Below are 25,712 nucleotides of genomic sequence, written 5' to 3' on the forward strand. Positions count from 1 at the left end.
TAGTAGGTGATCTTTTACAATCACGATTGAGTTATGTCAATAGCTGCCGCGCGGCGAACTGTCCATTTTTTATCCCTTCACCATTTTTGGTCTTTTATTACTTATTATCAACTAGTACTAAATTAATATACAGATATCATATTTTGTTAGATGCCAGCAGTTAGCACTAAGAACTCGCAAAATCCTAAATTAAATCTAAAAAAGTAATCAAAATATCCGAATCATACTCTTTGGATGCCCCATGCATCCTTTCCCTTTCTAATTCCTTAGACTACTCATGATTGAAAATAGCATCACTCACGTCGTCTTCTTGCACAGCTAATGCATGCTGAGATTATAAATTAAATTAAATTAAATTAAATTAAATTAAATTATCGTTTAGATAATACTGTGAAAGTCTGATTCACGATGCCTTGCAAGAGCAACATGACAAAGAAACTAGAAAAAAAAATAGAATTTAGGGTACAACATTTACATGCTATAGCAGCCTGTACAAAAAAAGCTTTGAAACAGTTATATCTAAGGTGTGTCCAATGGCGATGGCGATGGCGTACCGTTGATTCTTTAATCATACGTCCTGACCTTTAGCCTGACTTCACGGGGGGAGTTGGGAGTCTTTCTTGGGCTCCCAATTGAGCCGAGTGGCTTTTTGGGGGTTGAAGGAACGACCGCAAACCTGTGAACCAACATCCGGAAGCATGGCAAGCATAACAAGTAGAGGCCGCCTAAAATAAATGGTGCAGCAACAAACCATCCCAGCAGCTGCACATATGCCAATATTATCGGTTTAATCCCTACTTTTTTTCAAAAACACTAGACAGCAGGAGATGGATGTGAATGTGAACGTTAACTTTGTTGCATACCGCGTTGAAAATGCTATGCAGGACTTCCCATGAAGCTTTTCCGGTGATGACTTTCTTAAGAGCATCCGAAGTTAGAGCGAAATGAGGTCCACCAGTAATGAATTCACCAAATCGTAGAAAGGGGATCATCAAACTGTTGAGAGAAGAAGTAGATAAAAAATCACAAATTCTGAGATATTGATGTTCAAAATTTCTGCTAAGGTAGAAATCCAAGTCATAGAATCACTAGTGGAATGATATAACATGGTTTTCTACTCACAATTACAGACTAAAGTGCGAGTATATAAGACGAAAGTATTGCTAGAATACATTTGTGCATACCCTCCGAACCAATATGAAGAAGGGGACACTCACAACCATAGTACACAAGCCTCAATCCCAAACATATAAAAAATACACTTCAGCAATATGACTCATCAAACCCCGCATCACATTTTTATGGTAAAGGCAGAGAAGAGAAACATGCAGAAATCTTGTCATGAATATTGCATAGTAGAAAAAAGACTATCCTAGGTTGGGCAAAGATTGAATTACAGAACGGACTGAAACGACTTGAGCTTGTTAAAGGATTACCTCAACTCAATAGGAGTAGCAATAAAGTTAGTCAGCATTACAGTTGGAGCATGGCAATGGGATCCAAGCACCGCAATAGCTAACCCGCATAAAAACACAGTAACCCCTAGTAAAAATGAAAAAGCTCCAAGCATAAGAAAGTCACCAAGATCACATCTTTGTGGTCCATAATTTCAGATATTTATGATATGTGATGTAACATCAAAGAGGGCGACACGAGACAACATACATTAGCAGAAAGTTAGTAAAAGACATCCAATCACGAGACACATTAACTAGTTGCACTTCCAAATATCCAATTGATAAGCCAGATATTTAGTAGATACCGATAGCGCAACTAGAACAATACTGCCTCTTTTGAGGGAGTGAACTCAAACACACAATATCAAAGCATAAACTATTGATACCAAAATCTCAAAAAACAATCATAATACCCTACAATGAACATATACATCATTCCAAGAGTAGGAAAAGAACCCTTAAAAACGATCAATTTCAGCTCAAACTGAATGCATGAGGTAGTATATAATACGAATAAAGAAATGAACAAAGCTGAATCAGTTGTTGAAGAAGGGAGATAAGATACCACAGATGGGGAAGATCCCTAAAGTGATTCCCAGCGCAGCCGAGAATGCGAGCTGCTTGGGCTCGGCTCCCCTAAAATCAATCAAATTGCCCAAATTTTAGTGACCACTGCTGCCGCAATCACTCAAAAAACGAATTGAATTTAGGAAAGAGATTAACCGGCGAAGGATTTGGTGAAGAGGGTCCACAATTTTTCTACGGAGCCACGAGACCAAAAATCCACATCCAAAGCGTTTCGCCATCGTTGCGTGATTTTGCTTGACTGATGAATCCTTGTTTATCGGTAAGCTGTGCGGATCACGCTTAATTGATGGATTGATTCCTGCTGCCTGCGCTCAAATCAAGATGAAATTTTGTTTTGTTTAATTTGAAAATTTTGGATGATACACGCAGAGAGTGTCGTATCTCTGCGTGATTCTCAGACTTGGTCGGATCTCGGTTGGTTAAAATCAAATTTGGGAATCTGGTTTACGACGTCGTACTGAACCGGCGGTTATTCCGTTCGTTACTTTTCCCACTCCCACCCTTCCACCAAAACATTAGTAATTACTCCATATTACTACTTACTAATTTACTAGCTTATAGTATTATAAAATTTAATTCATTAATATTCATGACCGCTGATTTATATACTTTATTTTTCTAGACTTAGGGAGGGAATGATGAGATGTGATCCCTAGATCTATAGGAAGTCACACTGTTTCATACTCTATCTTCGAATATAAGTTTTTACTTTCGAGTGTTATGTATCTTCGTATATAATATCTTTTTTTTACCTGAAAGAGAAGTGGGCTGCTGTTATTACTAAAAAATTTCTCATTCGAGAAAGTTGAGTAATGTTAATCGACTAAAACAAAATTTCATTTCAAGATACATGAGGATCTGATGAAGATTGGGGCAGAATCTAAGAAGTGAAAGAAAAGCCTCCCTCGAAGCATTGCTTCCTGCGATCTTGCATAACTTGCAGAAGCAGAGAAGGATTGCCCGTTATCACTGCATCTACACGCTCCAGCAACATTTTCTGCATTGATTCCTCCTCATCAACTGTCCACGCGAAAACCTTCTTCCTCCTCCTGCAAGTGCTACTCTGTCACAAAAATATGCAGCTTCATATTTACTCCAACGAAATTATCTTGAGATTCTTACTCATGGAGGATTTTCACAAGTTTCTCATCGATTAATGGGTGGTAGACGCCAACCACCCCAGCGCCTCTCATCCTCAACAACCGCATACTAGTTCCACTTGATGGATCCATCATTACGATGTACCCCACCTTCATAAACACCAGATCAACCACACATGTAGCAGTATCAATAAAACATTATGCCCAAAAAAATCAATCAAACATCTTCAGTAACACAAAGTAATTAATTGTATATGAGTAGGAGAAACTAGTTTGATTTTTGGCGAAGCTTTTGTTTTGCTCCACATTTAACATCATAAGATTAACCACATATCACATACAATACACATCCCAAGTGCTTTGTCTCTTGACCCTTCTCTAAATTCACATTGCCAAAACTAGCCTTTAACTCTGTTGATACTCATCTCCCATAACTTCAATCCAGAAATAAGTGCTCTTTCTTTTGAAAAGAAATCATCAAGTTGAAAATGTCTATAAGAAGTTACTTTTACGGATAAGAATGTAGAAGACACAGCAGTTTAAGCCTTCTTTTACCGTTGTATGATTGGATAATCTAATCAGTTCCCTTGCTAGGGTGTCACTTTTTGCCCACACAAGGCAGTTCTTGCAGTTGGTTCTTTCTACCTGTAAAAGTATAGATATCAAGTCAGCAATCAACTCTTTCTGAAAAACTAGTCAGCATTCACCTAAGAAGATAGAATGATTCACATTCTCACTGGAGAATGCAGAATAGGAACAACAGTTGGATCTGCACTATTGGTAGTTAAAAGCATGGAAAAATTTAGGTGGAAAAACTGGATTATAGAATTGCACTTGGGAGTTGTTAACATGGTCCTGAAAACTAAAACAACCAATATAAGCAATGTCGAAAGATAACTAGCATGTTCTATCTAAAACGCAGACTCCTCTTTGTTCTGTATAACTGTGCAAGTTAGCTTTACCACAATCAAACAAACAAAATTTTCACTTATTTCCACTCAGAAACTTCCATCAGATATATTCTTTATTATCTTTTCTCTTCATTTGCAGAACAGATCTAGGTATATCACAGTTTTTGAAGAACATAATTTTTTGTGAGTGTGAAAAGAAGAATATTCTGATCCTAAATAAGCCAATTCCAAATGTAACTTGCATTTTCTATTTTACATTCACAATAATCAAACAAATGAACTTTCATGTATTTCCGAACAAAAATACATGCTGGTTCAAAGGAAGTAAACTGCTATGAAGGGGAAGCAAATCTGAGCCAAATGATAGAAATGACATTTCAAAACCAAAACTTGCACAATACAACACAAACAAATACAGATCTTGGCAATCGTTAAGAATACTTACAACAGAAAGGATATCTTTTGCTAGTCCTTTCTCATATAGTGGAGGTCCAACTTTAGCATCGAGAATCACCTGCTTAACTGAACCTGATACTGACTGATCCACAATAAAACCAAGCTTAGAACACTTATAGAGTATCTAGGAGCTAGTGCTATTTGACCAGTGGAGATCCTTACAAGAATCATGTTGCCGAGTTTTTTTTAATTAGAAAAAGAGACAGAATTATCCATCTTACCCTTACTGCGTCTACAATGGTTGGGATGTTTAAATCTCTGAACTCCAAGGATTGGTGATGTTCGGAACCCAGATCTGCAATCTACAGCAATTGAGTATATCAATATCCCTGTTTGATCAATTAAGTATATCAGTGTTTGAAGAATCATGTTCGGAACCCACCTCTTTCCTGCTCAAATAACCAACTTTAGAAGAAGTATTTCCAGATAGTCGCTGCAGATCCCTGCCTGTAATATGTGAGAATCAACATTCCAGTACATCTTCAAAAGCAAATAATGACTTGAGAGGTGAAACTAAAGAAAAGGTAGGAAGAAATTCTTCAATATTGAGGTTGTCAAATAATTGTTTCTGCTTGACAGTGATTTTACTTTGACACCACATAGCAAACTCAAAGATTGCTATGCATACTGTAGTTTCATAGATGAAGGCCACTCTTTTTTGTGATTATATAATCATCTGAAAACGTGAAGAGATCATAGGAAAAATTCACTCCAAGGAGATAACCAGTGAATGTCTAAATCACACAACATGATTACCTATCATGAAGAGCTAACAATAATCCATCTGAAGAACGAGATACATCGATCTCAATACAATCTGCTTGAGAGCTTAAAGCAATTCTATAAGCATCCATCTGCCACATAAATGAAGGCAATTCAATATTACAATCCATATAATTTTAGAGTCAAAACTTCACTTCTATTCTATCTCCCTCATTTTCTTTTATTTTTTTTGTTTTTACACTAAGAGTAGAAGGATCATATAAAGAAGTGCATTAAGAAGATCAGAAAAGGGCAGAGATGAACAAACATATAATTGCTATAGTTTCAGTACCCAACAAACACCATCACTCCGATGAATTATTTTGTGTTATAATCCAATTAGTATCTTATGTTTTATCAGATATGCCTTTCTACCTTAAAATTTAACTTCAATAGGCTAAAGTGTTTCAACACACAGAACACGCCCTACAAGATGCAGTCCATAACTAGGGAAGGAAGTTGCTGGTGTGCATTCTGGATAAATACAAGCAAAATGGAATAAGCCAAGTGAATAAAGATGAGATGCCTACGGTATTGGGGAAAGCCTTGGTTGAGTCACCCCCATGAGCACACACTAAAGGTGGACTGGACATCCAGCTGCACTTTCGTGATTGCATCTGCAAATGCATAGCAGCCAATAAGACGATAACCTAATTGCAGGCACTCAAATATGTATCTTATTTCAGAGATTCATCCCATCAAACAGCTCGAATCAGTCACTTTTCCACTAACGTTCAAAATATACGAATAAGCCACCACAACAAATGCAACTGCATCGTATGAAAAAAAATGAATAAAAAGGTTTTGCCATATCTGTCAAATTTCACACAGCAAGAGTAAGAAAAGGTTTAATCACACCGGAAACACCGCCATACAAGTATACAATCCTGATCGAGATTCGATCAATCAAGTTAGCAATACAATGAGAAAAATTGATACATATAGAAAATGAAAAAGGAACCTGACGGAAGCGGCGGAGGCTGAAATGGAAGTAGAGAGGGGGAACAATTGCAAAAATGGCGAGGGAAATTAATAGGAACCTAAAGAGTTTCTTCCTCGATGAAAAGAGACCAAGTTTTCGTGGAAAATTGGTGCCTCTTTGGACGCGGAGCCGCTGCTGTTGCCGATCCCATCGTGAGATTAGCGCAGCCATTTCTCCCCCTGGTGAAAAAGATCGTTTATTAGTTTTCTTTCCTAGCTTTCTCAAAATCCCACAGCTTGAATTTAATCAGCTACAGTACTTTTTCTTCCAAAAATAACCCTGACACCTCGCCGTAATATCCCTACACCTCACCTGCACCAGAACCTTCCTTCCATTCCCCTCCATATATAACAACCAAATACCCGCGTAATTCAAAATTCTCTCTTCTTCTCTCTATTTCAAAAACTGAAGGTAGGTCTGGAATCATGATCATTTTCAATGTCGAATTTGAGTTCATTTGAATTTGCAAATATGTGCTGTGTAACTGAATGCGATTTCATGGATAGATCAGCAGTTTTAATGGAGGAATTGTTTCAGTACATGAAGACGCTGCGCTCTCAGATCAACGGTGCTCTCTCTCTCGCTCTCTGGATAATATTGGAATTGATCTAGCTCTCGTTAAATAACTTTGAGTTTTACTTGATATTTTGTTTTTGATGTTGTTAAATGGCTAGAAAGCTTTTGAAGTGTGAGATTGACACTAAAATCCACTGAATTGCAGATGTGGCGGATCACGCAGCTAAAATGTCAGTGGAAGAGCATATGCAGAGCATTACTATTGAGAATCTCCAAAAGGATCTCGATTTAGGTTTGTACTATATAGGGAAAAACTTCTTCCACTAATAGTAATTGATTTTCATCTCCTTTTTAACGCTCAGGTTCACATTGACATTTTAAAAAGAGAGTTAGTGTTCTGGTCATTTTGTTTAGGAATCGTTACTCTCTTTTGCACATTTCTTTTGTCATAATTGGATCTTATAGTCCACCTGAGCTGAGTCCTAGTAATTTCGATAAAATGCAGTGAGGAATGATACTAAGCAAGTCAAGGAAGAAGCTGATCGGATAGCTAGAGCCAAGGGGGAGATCTGCTTGAAGATTCTGGAAAGACAGAGGAAAATTGCTTCTCTTGAAGCTGATTTCTACACTCTATGTAAGGTAAATATTGGTTGATGGATGTAGACCTATACATTATGAAGGAGGAACCTATAAATTCATATTTTCCTTTTTTCTTGTTTATCAATAAGTGAATCTTCTAATCTTGATTCCTCTCGACATGCAGACTTTGGAGCTAATGCATCAGGAAAGACTGAGCTTGTCAGCAAAACTTGTGGACCGAAGGTAACAAGTGGATCATATCTGGAAAAGCATTTAATATCACATGACAACATGTTTTGCTCCTATACAGTGCCCACTATAAGAATGTTACTGAGGATCTCAGTGGACAGCTAACTGAACAACAGGTCTGCGATCTTGTGTAACCCTCCGAATTGGCCATGCAACATTTACAGTAATATTTCACATTTATTTACTTGTGCAGAAGTGGGTCAAAACTCAAAATTTTGGCTCAACAACCAAAGATGACTTGGTAATTTCTTAAACTTTCTCCCATAGATATTTTTAGGTATGATGACTGCGTGCTCTATTAGGGGAGCAATACAAAAATCCATTGAAGATCATGTGCTAGATCTATAACTAGCATTAAATTTATAACAACACTATCGTTTAGCACGTAGAGATTTTGAATGAGCATAAACTGTGGTCAGGCAGACAATAACTGCACTCCATCCTTTCTAAATGTGTCTTTGACTACCGCCACACTAGAGATATCACCAACATGGTTGATAAGTGTCAAAGTTTATTATGTGTGTCTCTGACACTCTCATGCTCTGCATGTATTTAATTATTGCAGGTAGATGAAAATAACGATGGAATAAAAGGTACAAAATATGTATTCCCTTTCACATCAATCAATGGATGTAAAGGACAAAGCTGTCTTAGCTGCTAGGGGTAATCGATCAAATCGATATAACAATGCCTTTATTCCAGATTTTCCTGATGGTGTGGACAAAATCATTATGAAGGATTTTGAAGCTGCTGAGGCTAAGTTTGATGAAATAAAGCAGCTAAAATCAAATCTTGTTTTGGAGAATACTAAGGTTTGCATAAGCATCTTGTTATTGGATACACAAATTTTTTTTCCTTGCCAACTTGGAGATTCATACTTCAAAAGAAAAATAATCATATTCTTGGAATGCATATGAGTAATTGTTTATGGGTTTGGATACACATCTTTAAATGTTAGGCTTTGTTTCTTGGCAAAGATTTGTAGCTGAAATGAACTGTCAGTTTAGCTTAGATATGTTACGCGAGTTAATCAAGTAACTTTAACAACACTCATGTTTTTGCATGACTACTCCGATGACAGCTGAAGCAGTCTCTTGAGCTAGTGAAGGCTAAAATGACCGACTTTAAGGTGACTTCCAATAGTGTATATACTTTATTCCTTATATCTCTTATCATTTATTACCTAGTTTTCTACAAATCATGTGCTTTGGATATGAAGTTATTTTAAGTTTTAGTGGTTTATGGGCAACATACTCAATGAACAAACAAAGAAACTGATATATTTTCCTTTTAATATGTTCTTAATATCTGATGATGATGCTGAGTGATTCCAGCCAGAACTTAGGGACATGAGTGAGAAAAGCTTGGAAGAGGAGATTCAGGCACTCTTATCCGATAAAGCTGGAGAAGCTGAGTACGTGCAATCCCTTGAACTTCAGATTATGAGATTGAAAGTAAGCTCGCCACTCTATCTTTAAATTTTCAGTCATTGTATATAAGCTAGAAGTTCTGCTCTTGGCATTATAGCTTCTGGTGATCAACTCTCTGAAATATGGCCTTTTATTTGATGGTATAATAATTATTTCATCTTCAGGAAATCTCACACAAAGTAAGGTGCTCATGTGGTGAGGAATACAATGTTAAGCTGGATTAATGGGTTTGGGAGGTGGCAAAGAAAGAAGGAACGTAGGAGGTAATATAAAGATGTATCTTTGAACATATTCTTAGCATGTATAGACTATCAAATATGATGCTACATGGTTGGTTCAGAAAAACAGAAAAGGGGATATATAAAATTTCATTTTATGCACCTCTGTATAGTCTTGATTCAAGCGATAAGTTACTTACATTATCTACCTCAAATTTCTGTCTTCTCTTTTACATGGCTGTCGATAATATGGTCTGCGTCACTGTGCCATGTGCAGCCACTCATGCTGCTATCACAAATCAAATCGGATTCTGAAAAAATGCCTAGGCTTTGGAAATGTCATGAACTTCAAAGCCCTCTGCCAGAGTTACTCTTTTGTTATCCTGAGAGATGGACACGCTGTCCTCACTATGCACTTTACTCTCACTATCATAAACAACAGAATATCTGAGGATAACAGTTTTGTGAACACCTCCGAGTAATTCTTCACGGTCCGTGTCCCCTCTTTCCCCCATGAATAGAATCACCTTTTCCATCTCTACAGCCCATCTCACAGATAAATATCTGCGCATATATATACCTTAAGGTCAAACAGTATAACTAAATGTAGGTGGTGACACAGGAAAACACCACAATGAACTACTCAAATACTTGATTTGTGAAATGAAAGACACACCTTAGTGCTTGAGCTCTTGATGCAAACAATGGTATAACATTCAATCTCGATGCAGCATGAGTATAGACCGTGTTGCACCTTAGGCCTCTCATACGTAGCCTCTGCCTTAGATCGTTTATTTTATGAACCTGTGACAATATTTGCATGTATGCGATTCAGTTATTTCCCTCAGTAAATATTCATATCAGAAAACATTGGTAAAAAATGCACCTTTGCTTTAGGTTTGACACTATATGAGTAGCATCGTGAGCTACATCGACTGAGCTGCACATCATCGTCCTCTACACTGGCAAGCCTCGTTACTATTGCTTTCACATTCTCACCTGGCCAACGGTGCTCAATGTGGGATTCGTAGTCTTGGTCTGAAACCAAATCTCTCCAAGGATAACACATTTCACTTCCACTGCTACAAACCAGTGCATCGAAGTCTTCTAACTTTACCTCACTCCCCAACATTTCCTTCGTCTCCTGCAAACTCATGCCTGTCAATAGTACAAAGCCTATCCCTGTACACTTCGATTCCGAGACCTGAATAGCATTCTTGATAATCAATGGCAATTCCTCAGCAGGGCTTCCATTACTGTTATAACTGTCAATGGCTATCACACACAACCGTTGCCTTCTCCCTGGACAGTAAATTTTTACTGATTTTCCAACCGAAGTCGCCTTTTGCTTTAGAATAAAATCAATGATTTTCTGCTGGTTGCTAGTTTCAGCATCAGGTTCCCCATTAGCCTTTACATCCACTTCAATAGAGAACTTCAGAGATAGGTCCTCAATGCCACGGAGTGATTCACTCAGTGGTTCCTCAGGAATCGGCATGACAGAAAGAAGATTTGTCGGGTGGTAGTTTCTGCAATGCTCAACTTGCGAGAGGTAGCTACGACAGTGCTCCAGCCATGAGAACTTGTGAATATTTTTCAGGCCATTCCTGCGACATTCTTTCCAGAGGTTTTTGTTAGCAAAGAGCTTTAGAAGAGCATCTGAGATGGCTTTCTCATCATGTGGGTCGACAAGCAGACCGTTATTGAGTGCCTGCTTGGTTCGAAACCAAAACCTTTGCTTAGTTCATACAGAAAAAGGAGTTCCAAACAATAACAGTAAAAAATAGTAATCGATTTTCTTACCTTTAATATGTCAACAGGTCCACCGTTTTTTGTGGCAACAACGGGTAGTCCATAAGCTGCAGCCTGAAGGATGAATATTACTAAGTTAACTTAGCCTATTACAAATTTCAAAGCAGCTTGCTGTACACTGACCTCTATGAGAGTGAGACCGAATGGTTCGACTAGAGCTGGATTGATGAAAACGCCCTTCAATACAGATCCATCAAATTAATCAATGTTGTTGATCACTAGCACCATAACAGCTGATTTATCCATCATTACCTTGGTTTTGGCTGCCAGGCGATATATTTCAGGAACTTCGGGTTGCTTGTGATGCTTTGGATAAGCTACCTGTCCATACAAATCGTACTTGTCAACGAACTTGAGTACTGTTGTAAGCACAGATGAGCTACTGTTGGGCATTTCCTCAATATCGTCTCTGTTTCCTAATATTAGTGTCTGCAAGATTAGGAGTTTATCTTAGATTTCTGATCAGCAGCTCAGTTATGCATTAGAAATTTAAAACGATTCACTACCAAGTTTGCCAGTTCTCGAAGGGGCTGGCATTCTCCAAAAGCCTTGAGTAGAGTTGTTATGTTTTTCTTTGGATCTGGACGGGACAATGCTAGTATCATAGGCTTGTGAGGATTGGTGAAAAAACGCATAATCTGCATCGGAATCATCAATCTGTGTTAATAGTACACTATGCATATTGTGGTCTTTGGTGGTTTATTGTATTGTCATTAATCATCACTCCTTGATTGGGCATTTTTAGTGATTAACAGAACCAGACCTCTGACCATATCGGAGGCATGGGACGTTTCTTGTCAGCACCAATCATTGATTTGAGATCTCCTTCACTGTCTAATGATAGTTCCTCTGCCACACTGCTGAAGTCCATACCTGGTTGTATAACCTATAAAAAACAAGTTTGATGTTTCATATCAGTCATTTCTATACTATCTAAGTTACTGCATTGAGAAACATAAGTTCGTACCACCATCCTTGGCATGTATCTTCCGAGGCAGCTCACTCCTCTCCGTCTCCTTATCCTCAGCTTCCTCTCCAACTGTAGATCAAATCCATCATACAAACCCCACTGCTCTTCGATCTCTTGCTTGGTGCTTGTCACTACTATCTCAGCCGAATCCAACCCCAACTCCTCAGCCTCGATCCTCCTTATTATATTGTAGGAGCTGTCGATGTCCTCCCTAGAAAGCCTGCCGTGTTTGAGTAGCTGCTCCAATTTATTCCTACCCAGGGAGTGCCCCGTTAACACCATTGGCACATTTATGACAGCAGACAAGCGCGCTGCGACTTCTCCTGCATCTGCATAGTGGCCGTGGATAACATAAGGCCATGCCGGTTTTCCAGAGTCTCCCAAAGCTCTTGCCATGGTGACGATGTGGCTGAGAGCTCCATCAACAAACTCACCTATGTAAGGCCAGAGAGACTCTTTTGGTATGTATCTGTTCCATGAATATTCAAATTACAGTCGAGCTTGCTTGAGAGGGAAGATGCGTGTAAATTGAAGCGTATACGTACTTATCAGACGGGCCACAAGGGATTCGGACAAGGTAGGCCCCACAGCTATCAACTCCATCATAGGGGCATGAAAGCATCTCAATAGGTTCACTATAGGTGGAGTCAACCTCAGGCGAAGTAATCTGTCTCGTGAGAAGATCCACTCTGTGTATCCCTTCCATGTTGGCCAACACCCGAGCTAATTCCACAACATACTTAACCTGATCAAGAATTGGAAACAAGTGAGTGACATCGCATCGAATACATTTCAACAACTCTCTACACCAGTGCAAGAAAAAAGAAGTACCTGACCACCAGTATCAGAGTCTCGTCCAAGCTCCATATTTTCTCCGCGAACCAGGCCATGAAGACTGCATGGTAAACACTAGACATTATATGAAAAACTAATTCCATCACATGCCATCCAGACAGTAACATTGTATTATTTTCCAATCGAATTTTCTATTTATACTTACCTTATGAGAACAATATAAAGTTGTCGGGATTGGTGATCTGGCCAATGCTGAGTATCCGAACTAATTCTTGGAATGTTTGCGATCGAGCCAGTTTGATTAGACTCTCCTTTGTCCCTCTCGCCCTCAGACAGATCAGAAAGATCCTGTGCAGCATCACTACGCGCTTTTTCTCTATCAAATCTCCGTTGCACTAGTTTTTGCGCTGCATCCCTTGCCATCTGCAAGTAGAATAAGTTGTCAGTCTTGATTCACTTTCAAAACATTGCAGTTCCACATCTTACAAGGGCTCACCTGCTTCTTTCTGCGGGCGAGATGCCAAATACGCCAGCACATATTCTCAAGCCTGTTGTTGCGATGACGAGAATTCCTAGTAGCTATCATCTGTGCATCCATAGCCAATCTCACAAGTTACAATTTACAATGAGTACTTAGTTGATTCACTTGTTATTATATGTACACACATACCTTGGCCCATGTTCTATGGAGATCGGCCTCATCGAAGCCAATGACAACTTGTTCAACAAAGTACCTAGTAGGAGTGAATATCTTATGCTTCTCGATATCTATCCTGTCAAACTTCAACATCTCCTCATCAAGTTTACTCCTTACACTGTTGCTGAAGCTCTTCTTTTGGTTTCTTCCTTGGCTCTCTGCATCCCTCTTCCCATTCCTTGCACTTCCAACGTCCAATATCGCCTCCAAATACCCGTTAACCCACTCGTTCTCTCCCATGTTCACCGTCTCTTTGTTTTAAAAAGTTTTGAGTGTCAAGAGAAGAAGCAGGGCCATCCTTATAAAGCCAAATATATTGCTCGAATATTGCATTATTTCCTCAGTTTATTCTCTGCATGGGATTCACTAATCATCTCTATTTCTAGTATTTTTTATTATCAGCAAGGAACGTCAAAAGGTGTTGTTTGCAACCTTTTGAAATGATTGCTAGAATCGGATTAACACTTATAATCCTTTTCCATATCCGATTTTCAAAATAAATTATCTGACCATTCGTGTCAATCACTTTAGTTTTCTATTCAACTGTCTAGAGATACATATTTTTAAAGAAAGCAAATCTATTCCAAAAAATGGCCATATAATAATTACATTAAAGAATCAAGAATCGTTAAGGGTAAACTTGGTTGTGGAATTATTCCAGCATATGTTGGATTAGGTGGTATTTCAAGAACACTAGTCTCCAATTCTTTCTTCAACAAATAGTAAGGAATCAACAACTAGTCCAATTATGACAAGAATATGCCATAAAAAAAATGTGATTAGAGCAACATATTCTTGCAGTTTAAGGCAGCAGCATCAAATGCCAGATTCTAACAACAATTTTCTACTAGGATTCCCAAAACAGTTGCTGCTGCAAAAGCATCTGGCACTAGAGTGGATATTTGGTCGAATATCCAAGCATTTTATTCTCCCTTCAAGGCCATGTTGATATCACATTCACATTCAGCAGCCGTGGCTAAAAACACGTATCAAACGCGCACCTTGTCTCGGGAATTGAGCATCTTCATAAAGCAAAATGCCTAGATGCAATACCTGCTTATCTCACTCCACTCCTATTTAAACAAAGCATCACACAAAGTTGCATCTAAAACTACAATGGACTTGTTTCTTTGTTTCACCATGTACACTGCACCAGCAAATCATGAGTGCTTGGCTTATAAAAAATCAACAAAAATTAACATAAAGCAAAAACACACAATAGTAGTATCACATCTGGCCAACCATTTATTACCATTTCTTAGGGAGAAGAAGATACAATTTCGTTCAATGCTTGAGTGTAGAAGAGTATTACAATGCTATTTATGAAGGAATGCTGATAGCTATTTGACCAACATCAGATTAACCACCTCCCAAACTAACTATTTTTCTACTGCAGCTGATAGCTTTTCAATGAAATAAATGGAATTTTTAAGGTTTGTGATAATTGGGCAATATAGTTAAATTTTTATAAGGAATCTATTTCTATCAATTTTCGAATTTACCGTCATTTCCCACTTTTACAAACTATTCATCTTTTCGACATCATAAAAAGTTACAATCATTTATAGGGCTAGAGTAATATCATCTTGCTTTATAGAGCATTGTCTCAGTAGTCATAGATCCGAGTTCAACCCTCTCCAATGCATTTTTTCCAGAACCAGCCCATACACAATTGATTTCGATTATTCTGCTTTTATGCCACTCGATCTGTTAGTATAGGAACTGAACCTTTGAAACTCTGGTTCCATAATTGATGACTCCAAATTGTCAGTTAACCGACTGCTCGGTTCTGTTAAGCAAGCCTAGTTATAGGCAATGATAGATCCAAGTTGGTTTAAGTGGTCGATCGACCCCAAAACTGGCCCATCAAGGCCATAAGACTTCGTTAAATTTGGTCTTTAAAGTTGTCAACTATCTCATCGTATGACAGAGTTGAATGTGAATTTCCTTTCCTTTTTCTCATCGGCTATTTATTGAGAAAATTGTAATTATCGATAAAATATATATTTATAATGAAATCAAGAATATTGGGTGTGGTATGAATGCAATTTATCTTGGTTAAGTTTATGGGCAAAAACAGACTGAAAAAGGACTTCTCCTTTTGCCTAGAACTCTACTAGTTATTATTCACATAAATAATAGCATCAAAAGAAATGGTAAATTTTATATAAACTGTGACACGGAGTGAAGAAAAATCTCTATAATGAGAGAATAATTATAGTAATACTACAGCTGAGCAATAAGTAAAACCAGGATGACTTCTCTGAACAAAATTTCCTGGAAACACAATCACTGCAACTATTCACATTCATCTTCATATTCTGTACCACCTTATCTGCAAATGACCTCACAATTGCCATAAATCCAAATACCACACAAACAACAAATATCACAATTCCCTTATTCTCCATGTGAGTTTGATCCCTTCTTACCGTCACCACTTCCAATCTGCAGTCAAACGACCCAACCATCTCAGAATTCAAAAGAGCACATGACGTTATTTTCGAGGTTATTTTGTTTTTATCTTTCTTTTTTTTTTTGCTACTTTCATGCTCAAATAAATGGATGGTGCGAAAAAGAGGAAGAGAAGATAGATTAATGAAAACCTGAGGAGGGCATGCTCTTTGAGTATACTGTCCAGCTGCACGGAAACAAGAGATTTCCAAGACAAAAGCTCACTGATCTCCTCGCTCTGCACAATGAGACACGGTTTTAGGAAGAAGAACTACATATGAATCGATCAAGAAACGAATATAAAACTTTGCGTACCATATCCTCATTGCTTCTAGATAGGCTCCGGAGATCAGATATTATCTTCTCTAGAAGTACGCCTTTGTGTCCAATATCTCTATCAAATTCCTTGAAAATGTCTCCGTATCTGCTACTAATCTCCTCTAGGTACCGCTCAAGAATAGCTAGATTCAGATCCAGAGATCTAACCTTTTTCATTAGAATTTTAAGAACGGTATCCCCAGGCATCCGATTTACTTGTTTATGACGGATTTCTTCAGGGGTTCTGATCATAGTATCAGTTTCTTCAACTAGATCTTCATCACCCGCAACTTCAATGCTCATGTGTTGGCTCGAACCAGACTTCTTACCGTCTAATATTTCCCCAGATGGGGGCACCTTATCTTGAGCTGAAATCAGATCCTCAAGCATTTTCTCAACAGCATCAACACCGTACACTTCAATGAACGTTAGTGTGCAGTAGAACTCCAAACCATGATGACTCAACAAGTTCAGTTTAAGGTATCTCGCCCATTTTGGCTCCGGAAGAACAAAGTCCTGAGCATGTTTCATGTTTTGAGCACTAAAATTTCCAAGATTTACCCATGAATCACTAGGGTAAACAGCACTGCCTAATAATTCAAAATCCTTCAAATTAGAAGAGTGATGCTCAAAGTTTGCTATCTTAATAGCGTCGACCAACGTTTCTTCAGAAAGCTCTATCACAACAAATTTCTCTTCGGTTGAGCAAGGGTTTCTAAGGTACTTGTCTTTGTCACTGTTCAATATATTAGAAGCGCCCTTGGCTTCCTTATTGAAAGACAAAACCTTCGCTCCTTTAGAAGCAGAAGCATAATTGTAGTCCTCTCCACCAGGCTCTGATCTATGCATTATGCTTCCAGGTTTACCCGTTGCATGTTTAGTTTTCGAGCTAAATGCTTTGTTCTTGAATTCATCAAGACCTATATGTACTCCACAGGACAACTCGTTGGTTAATGACTTGTCCTTCTCCATATTCCCAGGCGAATCTTTCCTTACGGCAGCTGATTCAGAACTTTCTTTTGCCAATTTAACAAGTGATTCACTCTTATTATCATCGGTATAACCATTTTCAGAGACTGTTCCAGCCGATGGATGTCCATCTACATATACTCTCCGATTCACCTCCCTATCAAAAGGGACTTCACCTTCACCCGATCTCGTAGTTCCATCTGATGGATGTGTATTTCCATCTGTTGATCCAGGATTTACATCCCTGTCAAGGGACGCTTCGTCTTCATCCCATCTCGTAGTTCCATGTGATGGATGTTCATCCATAGATAATCTATTATTTACATCCTTGCCAAAAGACACTTCTTCTTCACCCCATCTTGTTGCATTAATAGAATACTCTGATCTTTCTGCATCCATCAATAAGAAAAGATGGAGTTATTTATTGATGAAAATGCAGATTATAAAAACAAAGCGAGCATACAAAAATCAATATCACAGTACCAAGTCAAAAGATGGAAACAACGATTTAGGTTAACATAAAGAGCAATAAACGCGAGTAGCTGCCTAATTTTTTAGGATATAATTCAACCGAACAGGCACACACAGAGTTCTAATGCTAAAAATTACTACATTAAAAGGATTGAACCAGAAGACATACTAATCTGCTTATGAATGAATGGAATATGTAATTTCAGCATTCAATCATTGATTGGAGAATTGAAGTATGAAGCACAAAACTGATGGAAGATCTGATAGTCGACAAACCTGTTTGGCCATCGCCATGGCCGATCCATGTAAGTAAGAGAAACACAACGCCCCATAGAACGATAACAACAGAAAGAGAGACCTTATACAAGCGACTTCTGCCACAAATTGCCTCCTTTACCGCTCTTCTTTGTAGAAGAGCTTTCCGTGACCTCTGCATCGCACATCAATCCAGCTTGCTGCAAATCACAAAACAGCCTTACCCAAAACGGATCTTTATTCACCGAGAGATGTGGTTACCTATAAAAGACACACATTCGCAATCAGTATAATAAGCAGAGAACATCTTCTTATAAGATTCCCACACACCAACAGAAATCATTATCTATCCCACAAATAATGCAAGGACACAAAATTGAATAGATCACTGCAAATTTTCAAGATCCGGTGACAAATTGAACAAGAAACAATTCATAATCTCAACTTGCAAAACTCCCAAATCCCACCCTCCAATCTGTGATTGATACAATGATAAAATCAGCTAGAAAAATACCAAGGAACCAAACAGAGACAAGGAACGAAGAACTATAGCTGTAGTATTACAGAGCTGGATCAATCATGAAAAAAAAATATAAATACAATCCATTAACACAACAAAATAATTATATAGAAGGGTACAGAAACATGTGATTTGCTTGCCAGCAAAGACTGATGATAAAATCAAGAAGCTGGCTTGGTTTAATTGAGTAGAAAAAATCAAAATTTATCTTGGCAGTGACGTAAAGTATAGCAATCACACTTGATGAATAAGGAACACTGTTACCAAGAAACTGATGGGGAGAATTCATAAATAACGAAATTCAACAAATCAAGGCCCCCAATTATCTCGATTCTTGAGAGGGAGGGTAAAGAAAAACAAACGAATAAACTACCATGTGGTGGAGGAATTCTATTGGTGATGACCTAGTGCGGTGACGTGGCGTCGGTAGTTTTTGAATAATTGATGCTGAGCTGGACCCAATTTGGCGCACCAATTCATGCGAAAGCCTGTGGGCGTTGGGCCCAGCATCGACTATTGTAATTGGGCTTCTCCTTCGTGGTGCACCTGTCACGTCTTATTTTCATTCAAATGGATATTAAAAATGTACCCAAAAAAAGTGAAAATGAATTAGTGAATACTAACTAGTTTTAAATTTTATATTTCAATTTTATAATAAAATATGAGTAAATAAAAGTATTGAATATAAGATATATTTATGAAAAATGATAATATAAGTTAAATGAGATATTTAATAAGAGACGCCTTAAAATAAAAACTTAAGATACGTATTATGGAGACTACGAGAGCATTTCCAAAAATGAACTATACTTCCAAACATTAGTTGCATAACTAATTATTAAAAGATTCATTATATAATAATAATAATAATAATTTACTTATAAATTCCTACATTTTCGTTAAATTCTTATTTCGCATACTACATTATTAATTTGTATATAAATTATTTATTTATTCTGATTTTACAATTAATTAAAATTTTAATGAAAATCTAGCTTAATTAATTACTTACATGATATATCGAATATCAAAGAGTAACTAAAATGACATTACATAGCAAACAGTGTCATATTATAAAAAATTCAATAGTTCAAAATATAGTTTATAGAAGTTGTGTTAGCAATAATACTTTGATTGGTTGCAAAAGCATCAAATACTTTACATTTATTTAAAAAATTTATACATAATATTAGGAATTTAAAAAGGAAAGAAACATGAATTTCATTAAGAAAAAGTGTAGGATTACAAATCCTTAAAATAATAGGGCTAAGTAAAAAAAATATAAACATATGTTTATAAGCAAATTAGATATTGAAATTCATCCGCCGACTTTTGACGCGAGTTCTCTTCCATTCCTTACGTTTCTCGGACTTTCTCTCTTATCTGCACAAGAGAATAATTCGTAGCTGCAGTTGCAAGCATATTCTGTGGTTATTGCTTTAGATCATGGCGGATAATCCTAAATCTACCGTATATATTGGTATGCACTGTTTTTCCCCTAATTCCTTTTGTTAATTTTCCTGTTTATCTCACTTTTTCGGTTTTAGTTGCTTTGATTTGATTTGATTTGATTTGATTTTTTCTCTCTGCGAATAAGAGAAATCCAGCTTTGTCCTTGTTGAATTGTATGATCTCTGAATTTTGTCTAGATTTGCTTGAATTAGGGATATATTCGTGAACGATTTCTTCAGATATATTAGCAGTTTCATAGATTTGAATTCATTCTCGAAGGCCTCTCTAGGTTAAGTTGGGCGATTTGGTGTTCCATAGAAAATTAAACATTTACAATTTTATACTGTGAAATTTAAGATATTTCTGGCTGTGGGTAGTTGAACTGCTTGCTAGTTAACTTGAGGTAGTTTTCTTTTGTTAGTTATCAAATTACCAATCTTGTAGTGTTGTTTCTTCGACAGGAAACCTGGATGAGAGAGTTAGTGATAGGGTGTTGTATGACATTCTAATTCAGGCAGGTCGGGTAGTAGACTTATATATCCCCCGAGACAGGGAGACTGATAAACCAAAAGGGTATGCTTTTGCGGAATATGAATCGGATGAGGTAGCTGAGTATGCTGTCAAGCTTTTCTCTGGTCTTGTAACTCTTTACAAAAGGACATTGAAGTTTGCGGTGAGTTTCTAGCTTGTATGATCATAATAATAGTTCCCGCTCCTGAATGGTTCGCTGTGAATTGCCTCAATAGTTCACTGTGAACCATCCCCTTTTGAGTTTTGACATGCTATGGATGGACAGTCAAGTTCCTAGCTTTTTGCTGAGAGTAGGCGTGAATGCACCATTAAAATTTTGTTGAGTAGAAAATATGCTCTTATTAAGTTGGCTTGCTGATGTTGTTGAGAAGCTTGAGCTGAAAACTTAACTGGTATTAAGGAGTGAACAGCTGTGTTTGAAGTTAGAACCTCATTCTTGTCTAAAGTTAATAGCAATAATAATATATTAATAAAATCACTTTTTAAAAACAGATTTCCGGACAAGACAGACCCTCTGCTTCCCTTTCAACCCCACCAGCAAATGTTTCTTCTGCCAAACCAAGGCAGCACCACAAGAATACAGAACCTTACTCACATTCTCCGAGGTTATTTGCATCATGTCAGTTTTCAGAGCGTAAGACTACTTATCCAGAAGGTGTGATACATTGTTTCTGAATCACTGATATGTGACATTCTTTTTTAAGCTTTTGACTGGTTATATCATGTTTTGAAATTTTTTCTTGTGGTTAACATGTTCTTTTGTTTTTTTGTCCATTGCCTGCCAGTTCTCCCTGATATATCTATGCACCGATCTAGTGGGTATAGATCATACCATGACAGCACCGAATATGATTACAGTCGAAGAGTGTTTGGTTCAGTATTGGATAGTGTTAGTCGTGGTAGCTCGAGACGTTATGATGTGCGTGATTCATTGAATCGTGATCGGTATTACTGATTATATATTTTGAATTGATAGAGACTAACTCTGGTAGTTAGTCTATGTCTAACTATAAAGTGATGTAGCACTTGACCCAGTAGGGAGATGACTCCTCTGTACAATTATTTAATTCCATCCTTCATCTGCGGTTCATATGTCCCGAATGGTGAACATGCTTGTTAATTTGTACTTCAGTTATGTTGTGAACTTGAAACATGTGTGAAGTTCATCGCGCCACGCATGATAGTTGGTGTAATCTCGTTCGTAGTTTGCTTGGTATTATTGTATGAAGTGTTCTTGTCTCTTAAGTCTTAGTAACTTGTTTGGTGTGTTTTGGGCTCCTGTGGTTGGCTGAAGGGACCATATATTTCTGTGTATGGGTGATTGTTGTTGATCTGCCCTTTATAGATTGTGGTTTGCAGTGTGTAAATTTGAGTGTGTGCAAATTGTAGTTGGTGTGGTGCAATTAATGGTAGAAGGTGATGAGAGCAACAACCATGTTGATGTTGAAGAAGGTGAAATTCCTTGCACAGATTGATGACATCAAATCTGCAGCAATCTGTTACTCAGGTTTTGCAGCCAGTCAGAGACATCAAATAAAAATATTGCATTATTCTTTTACACATTACACTATGAATCTCATAACTCACTAACTCAATTCTTTAAGTTGTAATCACATTTACTTGTATATTCCGATTCAATGCACAATTTTCACAATGAACAACCCCTACATTTTGGTTTCATTTGCAACAAAAGAAACTAGCAACATATACTTGACTAAAATTGAAATTGCACATAATTAACATCTCTGACCAATCCTAAACCTTTCGAGTTATAAATTAACAATTCAAAACCTTTAGGTTTCGAGCTAAACTGAATTTTCTTAACTAATAATTTATATTAATAATCTGATATTTATAATAAGTGAATACACTTTAAACGAATGAATAGTGATTATTTTTTCTAAATAACGATTATTTTTTCAAATTTACATAATAATTTTACGATAAATATCAGTAAAATTATATTTTTACTTAAATGTAAGACTAGGAGTAGTATTTTACTACTAGTCTTTAAAGTATGATAAAAAGTGACTTAAAATTGAAAATTAAGAATTAACACAATTAAGAATTCAGATCAACTTTAAATTTTCAATCCTAATTCTATCAAATTGTCGGGTTATATATTGGAACTCAATCGGGTTTCGGGTTGAGACGTTTGGCGTTATTTGTGGTGGCTTCCGCTTGTTAATAAAATGCTGCATTTTCGGAGCGATCATATTACGAATACTGCTCTAACATCACTTGCTCTAAAAACAATTCGCCGCCACATTCACCAGCCGCCGCCGGAGCTCATCGCCACCAACAATGTCATCAATGCCCACGCGAAGCGCGGCAACCTACAACTTGGCCACCACATGTTCGCTCAAATGCCTCACAAAAACATATTTTCTTGGACCATACTCATCTCTGGCTACGCCCAGCGCGGCAAATTGGAGCAGTGCTTCCGTCTCTTCTCTCAAATGTTGCCCCATCACAGACCCAACGAGTTCGCCTACGCGAGCTTGTTCTCCGTTTGTGATCACCGCCACGGCTTGCAAGTTCATGGGCTAGCCTCAAAAACCGGCTTTGATGCTTGGATTTATTGGCTAATGCTCTGATTGCATTTTACTGGAAGAATAGCTGCAGCGCCGGAGTAGAGGCATGGAGGGGCTATGATTTTGTTTGTGAAAATGCTTTCGGATGGACTCGATTTCGATCATGCTACCCTCTTGAGTTTGATATCTTCTTTGTGTGTGATGAATGTAGGCAAGGAAAAAGCTATGGTGCTACAGAGTTGTTTGCTGTTGTTGCATTGTGTAAGCATTAAGACGGGTTTGAACTTGGATGTTGGAGTGGCAACCTCACTGATCAAAGGATATTCGGCTCTTTCTGGCGATGTTGATGCCTGTTGTAAGGTGTTCTTGGAGACAAGGGTTATGGATCGCGACGTTGTTCTGTGGACTGGTGTTATGGCTGCATCTGTTGAAAGGGACCCTGCTCAAGTACTAGTCTTTTTCAACCAGATGCGTCGGGAGGGGGATTTCTATCCAGACTGTTATGTATTCACCGTGTTGTTAAAAGCTTGTGCAAATCTGGTGACAGAGAGGGCTGCCGCTGCAGTGCATAGCCAAGTAGTCAGAGCAGGTTTCGTAAATGTGCTTGAGCTTGATAATGCTTTGATTCATGCTTATTCTAGGTGTGGTTCCATTGATAATGCTGAGCAAGTTTTCTATGAGATGTCATCAAGGGATGTTGTTTCTTGGAATTCAATTTTGAAGGCTTATGCAGTTCATGGCAAGGCTGAGACAGCTTTGGATTTCTTCAGACAGATGAATGTTGCACCGGATGAAGCCACTTTTGTCGCGCTTCTCTCATCTTGCAGTCACGCCGGAATGGTGAAGGAAGGGACTAATGTATTTGATACCATGCGTGAGAAATATTGTATAGTTCCTCAACTTGATCATTATGCTTGTATGGTTGATATTCTAGGGCGATCTGGCCGTTTATCCGAGGCTGAAAACATCATAAGAAACATGCCTATGCAACCAGATAGTGTTATCTGGAGTGCTTTTCTAGGAGCATGTAGGAAACATGGAGAAACAAAGGCAGCCGAGTTAGCATCACGAAAGTTTCAAGAATTGGATCCGGACAACTCATTAGGATATGTTATGATCTCAAATATTTATTGCTCAGCTAATAGCTTTGGTGAAGGAGACTTAATAAGAAAGAAAATGGATAAAGCAGGTGTTAGAAAGGAGCCCGGTCTGAGCTGGACACAAGTCGGGCATACACTGCACGAGTTTGCTTCTGGGGGGAAGCGACACCCACAGATAAAAGCAATACGCGCCTATTTGGATGAGCTACTGAGGCAGTTGAAGGAAATAGGATATGTTCCAGAGACAAGTGCAGTCTTGTTTGATGTAGAAGAAGAGCATAAGGAGGAGCAACTGTATCTTCACAGTGAAAAGCTCGCTCTGGTTTTCTCTCTGATGAATGGAGGTGATTCTAGCTGCAACGTTATTAAGATAATAAAGAACATATGCATTTGTTTGGACTGTCATAACTTCTTGAGGTTAGCATCAAAACTTCTTGGAAAGTCCATCGTTATCAGAGATGCTAACCGGTTTCATCATTTTAGAGGCGGAGCTTGCTCTTGCAATGACTATTGGTGACCGTAATGTTTCACTTATTGACTTGATAAACCATCTCAGAAAGGTTCTTGGTTGAAAGGTTGGCTTTCTTGGTGAAATTTCAATTCTAATCATTTTGACTTTTACAAAATTTGCTTCATTTGCTATGATATAACTAGATTATTGTTGTGAGGAAAATGCTATATATGCTGCAGACTTTGGATTGAAAATGGAGCAAGAAGAAGGTTTATTACAGCCATTTATTTGAAAGAAAAAAACATCACAGAAGACTACTAAGGTAAACTCAATAATGTCTGTGGCGCAGATTATTTCATCACAGGACAATCACTTTACAATCTTGGCCGTGATCTTGCAGTGGAATTTATGGCATTTGAACACGCAGTCGGTCATCCTCCTCTCATCTGCAGCAACAAATGGCAGTTCATACGTTGCAAGAATCTGAAACTAAGAGATATGGGAGAGGAGAAGGTGCATACCACTAGTGAACTTGGCGCATTGGTCGAGCATACATCCGAGGTTACAGTAATGATCTTTGGCAGTGGTGTCGGGAGGGAGACAATGCACCGGGCAGTATTTGATGCATGCTGCAATACCGATGCCGCTTGATTTGCACTCTTTCAGGCAACGGTCGATGCAGGCACCGGGGGGCAAGTGAGCCATCATCGGACGAACATTGAGCAATGCCACCACCAGCATCATCAGCCCCACAATTGTTTGAATATCTTCTGTCCATGGCTGGTTTTGTTCGCACAATGCAGAGGAGGCGAGGCTTCGACGCCTTTTATACAGCCATTTACATAACAATAGTGTGTGAGTTAGCTTCTAATGTTGCAGTTGATTCATTTATCTTTAATGATTATACCTCCACGAACCTGTGATTACTGGAACAACTGCTCTATTTTGTAACTACATTTTTGTTGATTTTATTTAGAATAACACTTCTATCATCATTGGGACATTTGCTCATCAATTCATCAAATTGCAACTTTTTGTGACAATGAATTCCTCATTATTAAAGGTTAATACAGAAACATCGAAATTAGGAGAACAGCATTTTTATGTTTACAAAAGTAATGAATTATATGTTGAA

At 37.9% G+C, this 25,712-nt stretch overlaps 7 protein-coding genes and 1 pseudogene across 15 annotated transcripts; 3 read left to right on the plus strand and 5 right to left on the minus strand.

Moving 5' to 3' along the window:
- Positions 1 to 341: 341 nt before the first annotated feature.
- On the minus strand, positions 342 to 2,684 carry LOC121806425. Its single transcript, XM_042206461.1, has 5 exons — positions 2,181 to 2,684; positions 2,023 to 2,093; positions 1,437 to 1,542; positions 864 to 996; positions 342 to 762 (listed from the first exon to the last, which is right to left on the minus strand). The coding sequence occupies exons 1-5, from the start codon at positions 2,261 to 2,263 to the stop codon at positions 565 to 567; spliced, it is 591 nt and encodes a 196-aa protein (XP_042062395.1). The 5' UTR covers positions 2,264 to 2,684; the 3' UTR covers positions 342 to 564.
- Positions 2,685 to 2,819: 135 nt separating this feature from the next.
- Positions 2,820 to 6,694, minus strand: LOC121806392 (glycerophosphodiester phosphodiesterase GDPD4-like). Its single transcript, XM_042206415.1, has 10 exons — positions 6,569 to 6,694; positions 6,236 to 6,435; positions 5,805 to 5,891; positions 5,269 to 5,366; positions 4,895 to 4,955; positions 4,734 to 4,814; positions 4,502 to 4,594; positions 3,701 to 3,790; positions 3,168 to 3,295; positions 2,820 to 3,094 (listed from the first exon to the last, which is right to left on the minus strand). Exons 1-10 carry the CDS (start codon positions 6,687 to 6,689, stop codon positions 2,926 to 2,928), a joined length of 1,128 nt encoding a protein of 375 aa, XP_042062349.1. The 5' UTR covers positions 6,690 to 6,694; the 3' UTR covers positions 2,820 to 2,925.
- On the plus strand, positions 6,536 to 9,410 carry LOC121806400 (DNA repair protein RAD50-like). Of its 4 annotated transcripts, none has more exons than XM_042206425.1 (12): positions 6,536 to 6,667; positions 6,763 to 6,824; positions 6,978 to 7,064; positions 7,278 to 7,411; positions 7,536 to 7,594; positions 7,662 to 7,716; positions 7,794 to 7,841; positions 8,166 to 8,193; positions 8,303 to 8,412; positions 8,682 to 8,744; positions 8,935 to 9,054; positions 9,195 to 9,410. In XM_042206425.1, exons 2-12 carry the CDS (start codon positions 6,776 to 6,778, stop codon positions 9,252 to 9,254), a joined length of 813 nt encoding a protein of 270 aa, XP_042062359.1. In that variant the 5' UTR covers positions 6,536 to 6,667; positions 6,763 to 6,775; the 3' UTR covers positions 9,255 to 9,410. The 4 variants fall into 4 exon arrangements, with proteins under 4 accessions (XP_042062359.1, XP_042062382.1, XP_042062366.1 ...); XM_042206448.1 differs by having other exon boundaries at positions 8,682 to 8,729; XM_042206432.1 differs by having other exon boundaries at positions 6,768 to 6,824.
- Positions 9,373 to 15,513, minus strand: LOC121806350 (probable sucrose-phosphate synthase 4). Of its 2 annotated transcripts, XM_042206362.1 has the most exons (14): positions 13,496 to 15,513; positions 13,322 to 13,411; positions 13,031 to 13,248; positions 12,862 to 12,925; positions 12,576 to 12,775; positions 12,028 to 12,499; positions 11,824 to 11,946; positions 11,567 to 11,698; positions 11,313 to 11,489; positions 11,184 to 11,237; positions 11,052 to 11,114; positions 10,135 to 10,959; positions 9,925 to 10,052; positions 9,373 to 9,812 (listed from the first exon to the last, which is right to left on the minus strand). In XM_042206362.1, the coding sequence occupies exons 1-14, from the start codon at positions 13,760 to 13,762 to the stop codon at positions 9,572 to 9,574; spliced, it is 3,054 nt and encodes a 1,017-aa protein (XP_042062296.1). In that variant the 5' UTR covers positions 13,763 to 15,513; the 3' UTR covers positions 9,373 to 9,571. The 2 variants fall into 2 exon arrangements, with proteins under 2 accessions (XP_042062296.1, XP_042062302.1); XM_042206368.1 differs by lacking the exons at positions 13,322 to 13,411; positions 13,496 to 15,513 and having other exon boundaries at positions 12,862 to 12,939; positions 13,031 to 13,082.
- Positions 15,514 to 15,661: 148 nt separating this feature from the next.
- LOC121806365 (SUN domain-containing protein 4-like) lies at positions 15,662 to 18,894 on the minus strand. 4 transcript variants are annotated; one of them, XM_042206396.1, is made up of 5 exons: positions 18,774 to 18,894; positions 18,011 to 18,250; positions 16,292 to 17,652; positions 16,129 to 16,214; positions 15,662 to 15,970 (listed from the first exon to the last, which is right to left on the minus strand). In XM_042206396.1, the coding sequence occupies exons 2-5, from the start codon at positions 18,168 to 18,170 to the stop codon at positions 15,721 to 15,723; spliced, it is 1,857 nt and encodes a 618-aa protein (XP_042062330.1). In that variant the 5' UTR covers positions 18,171 to 18,250; positions 18,774 to 18,894; the 3' UTR covers positions 15,662 to 15,720. The 4 variants fall into 4 exon arrangements, with proteins under 4 accessions (XP_042062330.1, XP_042062337.1, XP_042062322.1 ...); XM_042206403.1 differs by having other exon boundaries at positions 18,650 to 18,777; XM_042206388.1 differs by lacking the exon at positions 18,774 to 18,894 and adding an exon at positions 18,629 to 18,766.
- A 923-nt stretch (positions 18,895 to 19,817) lies between these two features.
- On the plus strand, positions 19,818 to 22,153 carry LOC121793064 (spliceosome-associated protein 49-like). 2 transcript variants are annotated; one of them, XM_042191280.1, is made up of 4 exons: positions 19,818 to 19,989; positions 20,423 to 20,634; positions 20,985 to 21,147; positions 21,882 to 22,153. In XM_042191280.1, exons 1-4 carry the CDS (start codon positions 19,956 to 19,958, stop codon positions 21,965 to 21,967), a joined length of 495 nt encoding a protein of 164 aa, XP_042047214.1. In that variant the 5' UTR covers positions 19,818 to 19,955; the 3' UTR covers positions 21,968 to 22,153. The 2 variants fall into 2 exon arrangements, with proteins under 2 accessions (XP_042047214.1, XP_042047205.1); XM_042191271.1 differs by lacking the exon at positions 21,882 to 22,153 and adding an exon at positions 21,278 to 21,737 and having other exon boundaries at positions 19,821 to 19,989.
- A 226-nt stretch (positions 22,154 to 22,379) lies between these two features.
- LOC121806430 lies at positions 22,380 to 24,899 on the plus strand (annotated as a pseudogene).
- LOC121806454 (protein TAP1-like) lies at positions 24,825 to 25,482 on the minus strand. The gene is made up of 2 exons (XM_042206501.1): positions 25,099 to 25,482; positions 24,825 to 25,023 (listed from the first exon to the last, which is right to left on the minus strand). Exons 1-2 carry the CDS (start codon positions 25,319 to 25,321, stop codon positions 24,947 to 24,949), a joined length of 300 nt encoding a protein of 99 aa, XP_042062435.1. The 5' UTR covers positions 25,322 to 25,482; the 3' UTR covers positions 24,825 to 24,946.
- Between the last annotated feature and the right edge of the window lie 230 nt (positions 25,483 to 25,712).

This window comes from Salvia splendens, chromosome 1, assembly GCF_004379255.2.
Source record: "Salvia splendens isolate huo1 chromosome 1, SspV2, whole genome shotgun sequence".
NCBI lineage: Eukaryota > Viridiplantae > Streptophyta > Magnoliopsida > Lamiales > Lamiaceae > Salvia > Salvia splendens.

What these genes read in the sequence shown, in the direction of transcription:
- LOC121806425 (XM_042206461.1), bottom strand. Translation starts at nt 2,263, where the DNA reads ATGGCGAAACGCTTTGGATGTGGATTTTTGGTCTCGTGGCTCCGTAGA. An exon ending in CTTCACCAAATCCTTCGCCG is followed by an intron (nt 2,094 to 2,180) that starts GTTAATCTCTTT and finishes GATTGATTTTAG; the next exon opens with GGGAGCCGAGCCCAAGCAGC. An exon ending in AGGGATCTTCCCCATCTGTG is followed by an intron (nt 1,543 to 2,022) that starts GTATCTTATCTC and finishes CATTTTTACTAG; the next exon opens with GGGTTACTGTGTTTTTATGC.
- LOC121806392 (XM_042206415.1), bottom strand. Translation starts at nt 6,689, where the DNA reads ATGATCATGATTCCAGACCTACCTTCAGTTTTTGAAATAGAGAGAAGA. An exon ending in GCCTCCGCCGCTTCCGTCAG is followed by an intron (nt 5,892 to 6,235) that starts GTTCCTTTTTCA and finishes ATGCATTTGCAG; the next exon opens with ATGCAATCACGAAAGTGCAG. An exon ending in GTTATTTGAGCAGGAAAGAG is followed by an intron (nt 4,815 to 4,894) that starts GTGGGTTCCGAA and finishes CAATTGCTGTAG; the next exon opens with ATTGCAGATCTGGGTTCCGA.
- LOC121806400 (XM_042206425.1), top strand. Translation starts at nt 6,776, where the DNA reads ATGGAGGAATTGTTTCAGTACATGAAGACGCTGCGCTCTCAGATCAAC. An exon ending in GCAAAACTTGTGGACCGAAG is followed by an intron (nt 7,595 to 7,661) that starts GTAACAAGTGGA and finishes GCTCCTATACAG; the next exon opens with TGCCCACTATAAGAATGTTA. An exon ending in CAACAACCAAAGATGACTTG is followed by an intron (nt 7,842 to 8,165) that starts GTAATTTCTTAA and finishes TAATTATTGCAG; the next exon opens with GTAGATGAAAATAACGATGG.
- LOC121806350 (XM_042206362.1), bottom strand. Translation starts at nt 13,762, where the DNA reads ATGGGAGAGAACGAGTGGGTTAACGGGTATTTGGAGGCGATATTGGAC. An exon ending in GCCTGGCAGCCAAAACCAAG is followed by an intron (nt 11,238 to 11,312) that starts GTAATGATGGAT and finishes TCTGTATTGAAG; the next exon opens with GGCGTTTTCATCAATCCAGC. An exon ending in GACCTGTTGACATATTAAAG is followed by an intron (nt 10,960 to 11,051) that starts GTAAGAAAATCG and finishes CGAACCAAGCAG; the next exon opens with GCACTCAATAACGGTCTGCT.
- LOC121806365 (XM_042206396.1), bottom strand. Translation starts at nt 18,170, where the DNA reads ATGCAGAGGTCACGGAAAGCTCTTCTACAAAGAAGAGCGGTAAAGGAG. An exon ending in CCATGGCGATGGCCAAACAG is followed by an intron (nt 17,653 to 18,010) that starts GTTTGTCGACTA and finishes TGATGGATGCAG; the next exon opens with AAAGATCAGAGTATTCTATT. An exon ending in CTAGAAGCAATGAGGATATG is followed by an intron (nt 16,215 to 16,291) that starts GTACGCAAAGTT and finishes CTCATTGTGCAG; the next exon opens with AGCGAGGAGATCAGTGAGCT.
- LOC121793064 (XM_042191271.1), top strand. Translation starts at nt 19,956, where the DNA reads ATGGCGGATAATCCTAAATCTACCGTATATATTG. An exon ending in TAAATCTACCGTATATATTG is followed by an intron (nt 19,990 to 20,422) that starts GTATGCACTGTT and finishes TTTCTTCGACAG; the next exon opens with GAAACCTGGATGAGAGAGTT. An exon ending in TAAGACTACTTATCCAGAAG is followed by an intron (nt 21,148 to 21,277) that starts GTGTGATACATT and finishes ATTGCCTGCCAG; the next exon opens with TTCTCCCTGATATATCTATG.
- LOC121806454 (XM_042206501.1), bottom strand. Translation starts at nt 25,321, where the DNA reads ATGATGCTGGTGGTGGCATTGCTCAATGTTCGTCCGATGATGGCTCAC. An exon ending in ATGCGCCAAGTTCACTAGTG is followed by an intron (nt 25,024 to 25,098) that starts GTATGCACCTTC and finishes TTGTTGCTGCAG; the next exon opens with ATGAGAGGAGGATGACCGAC.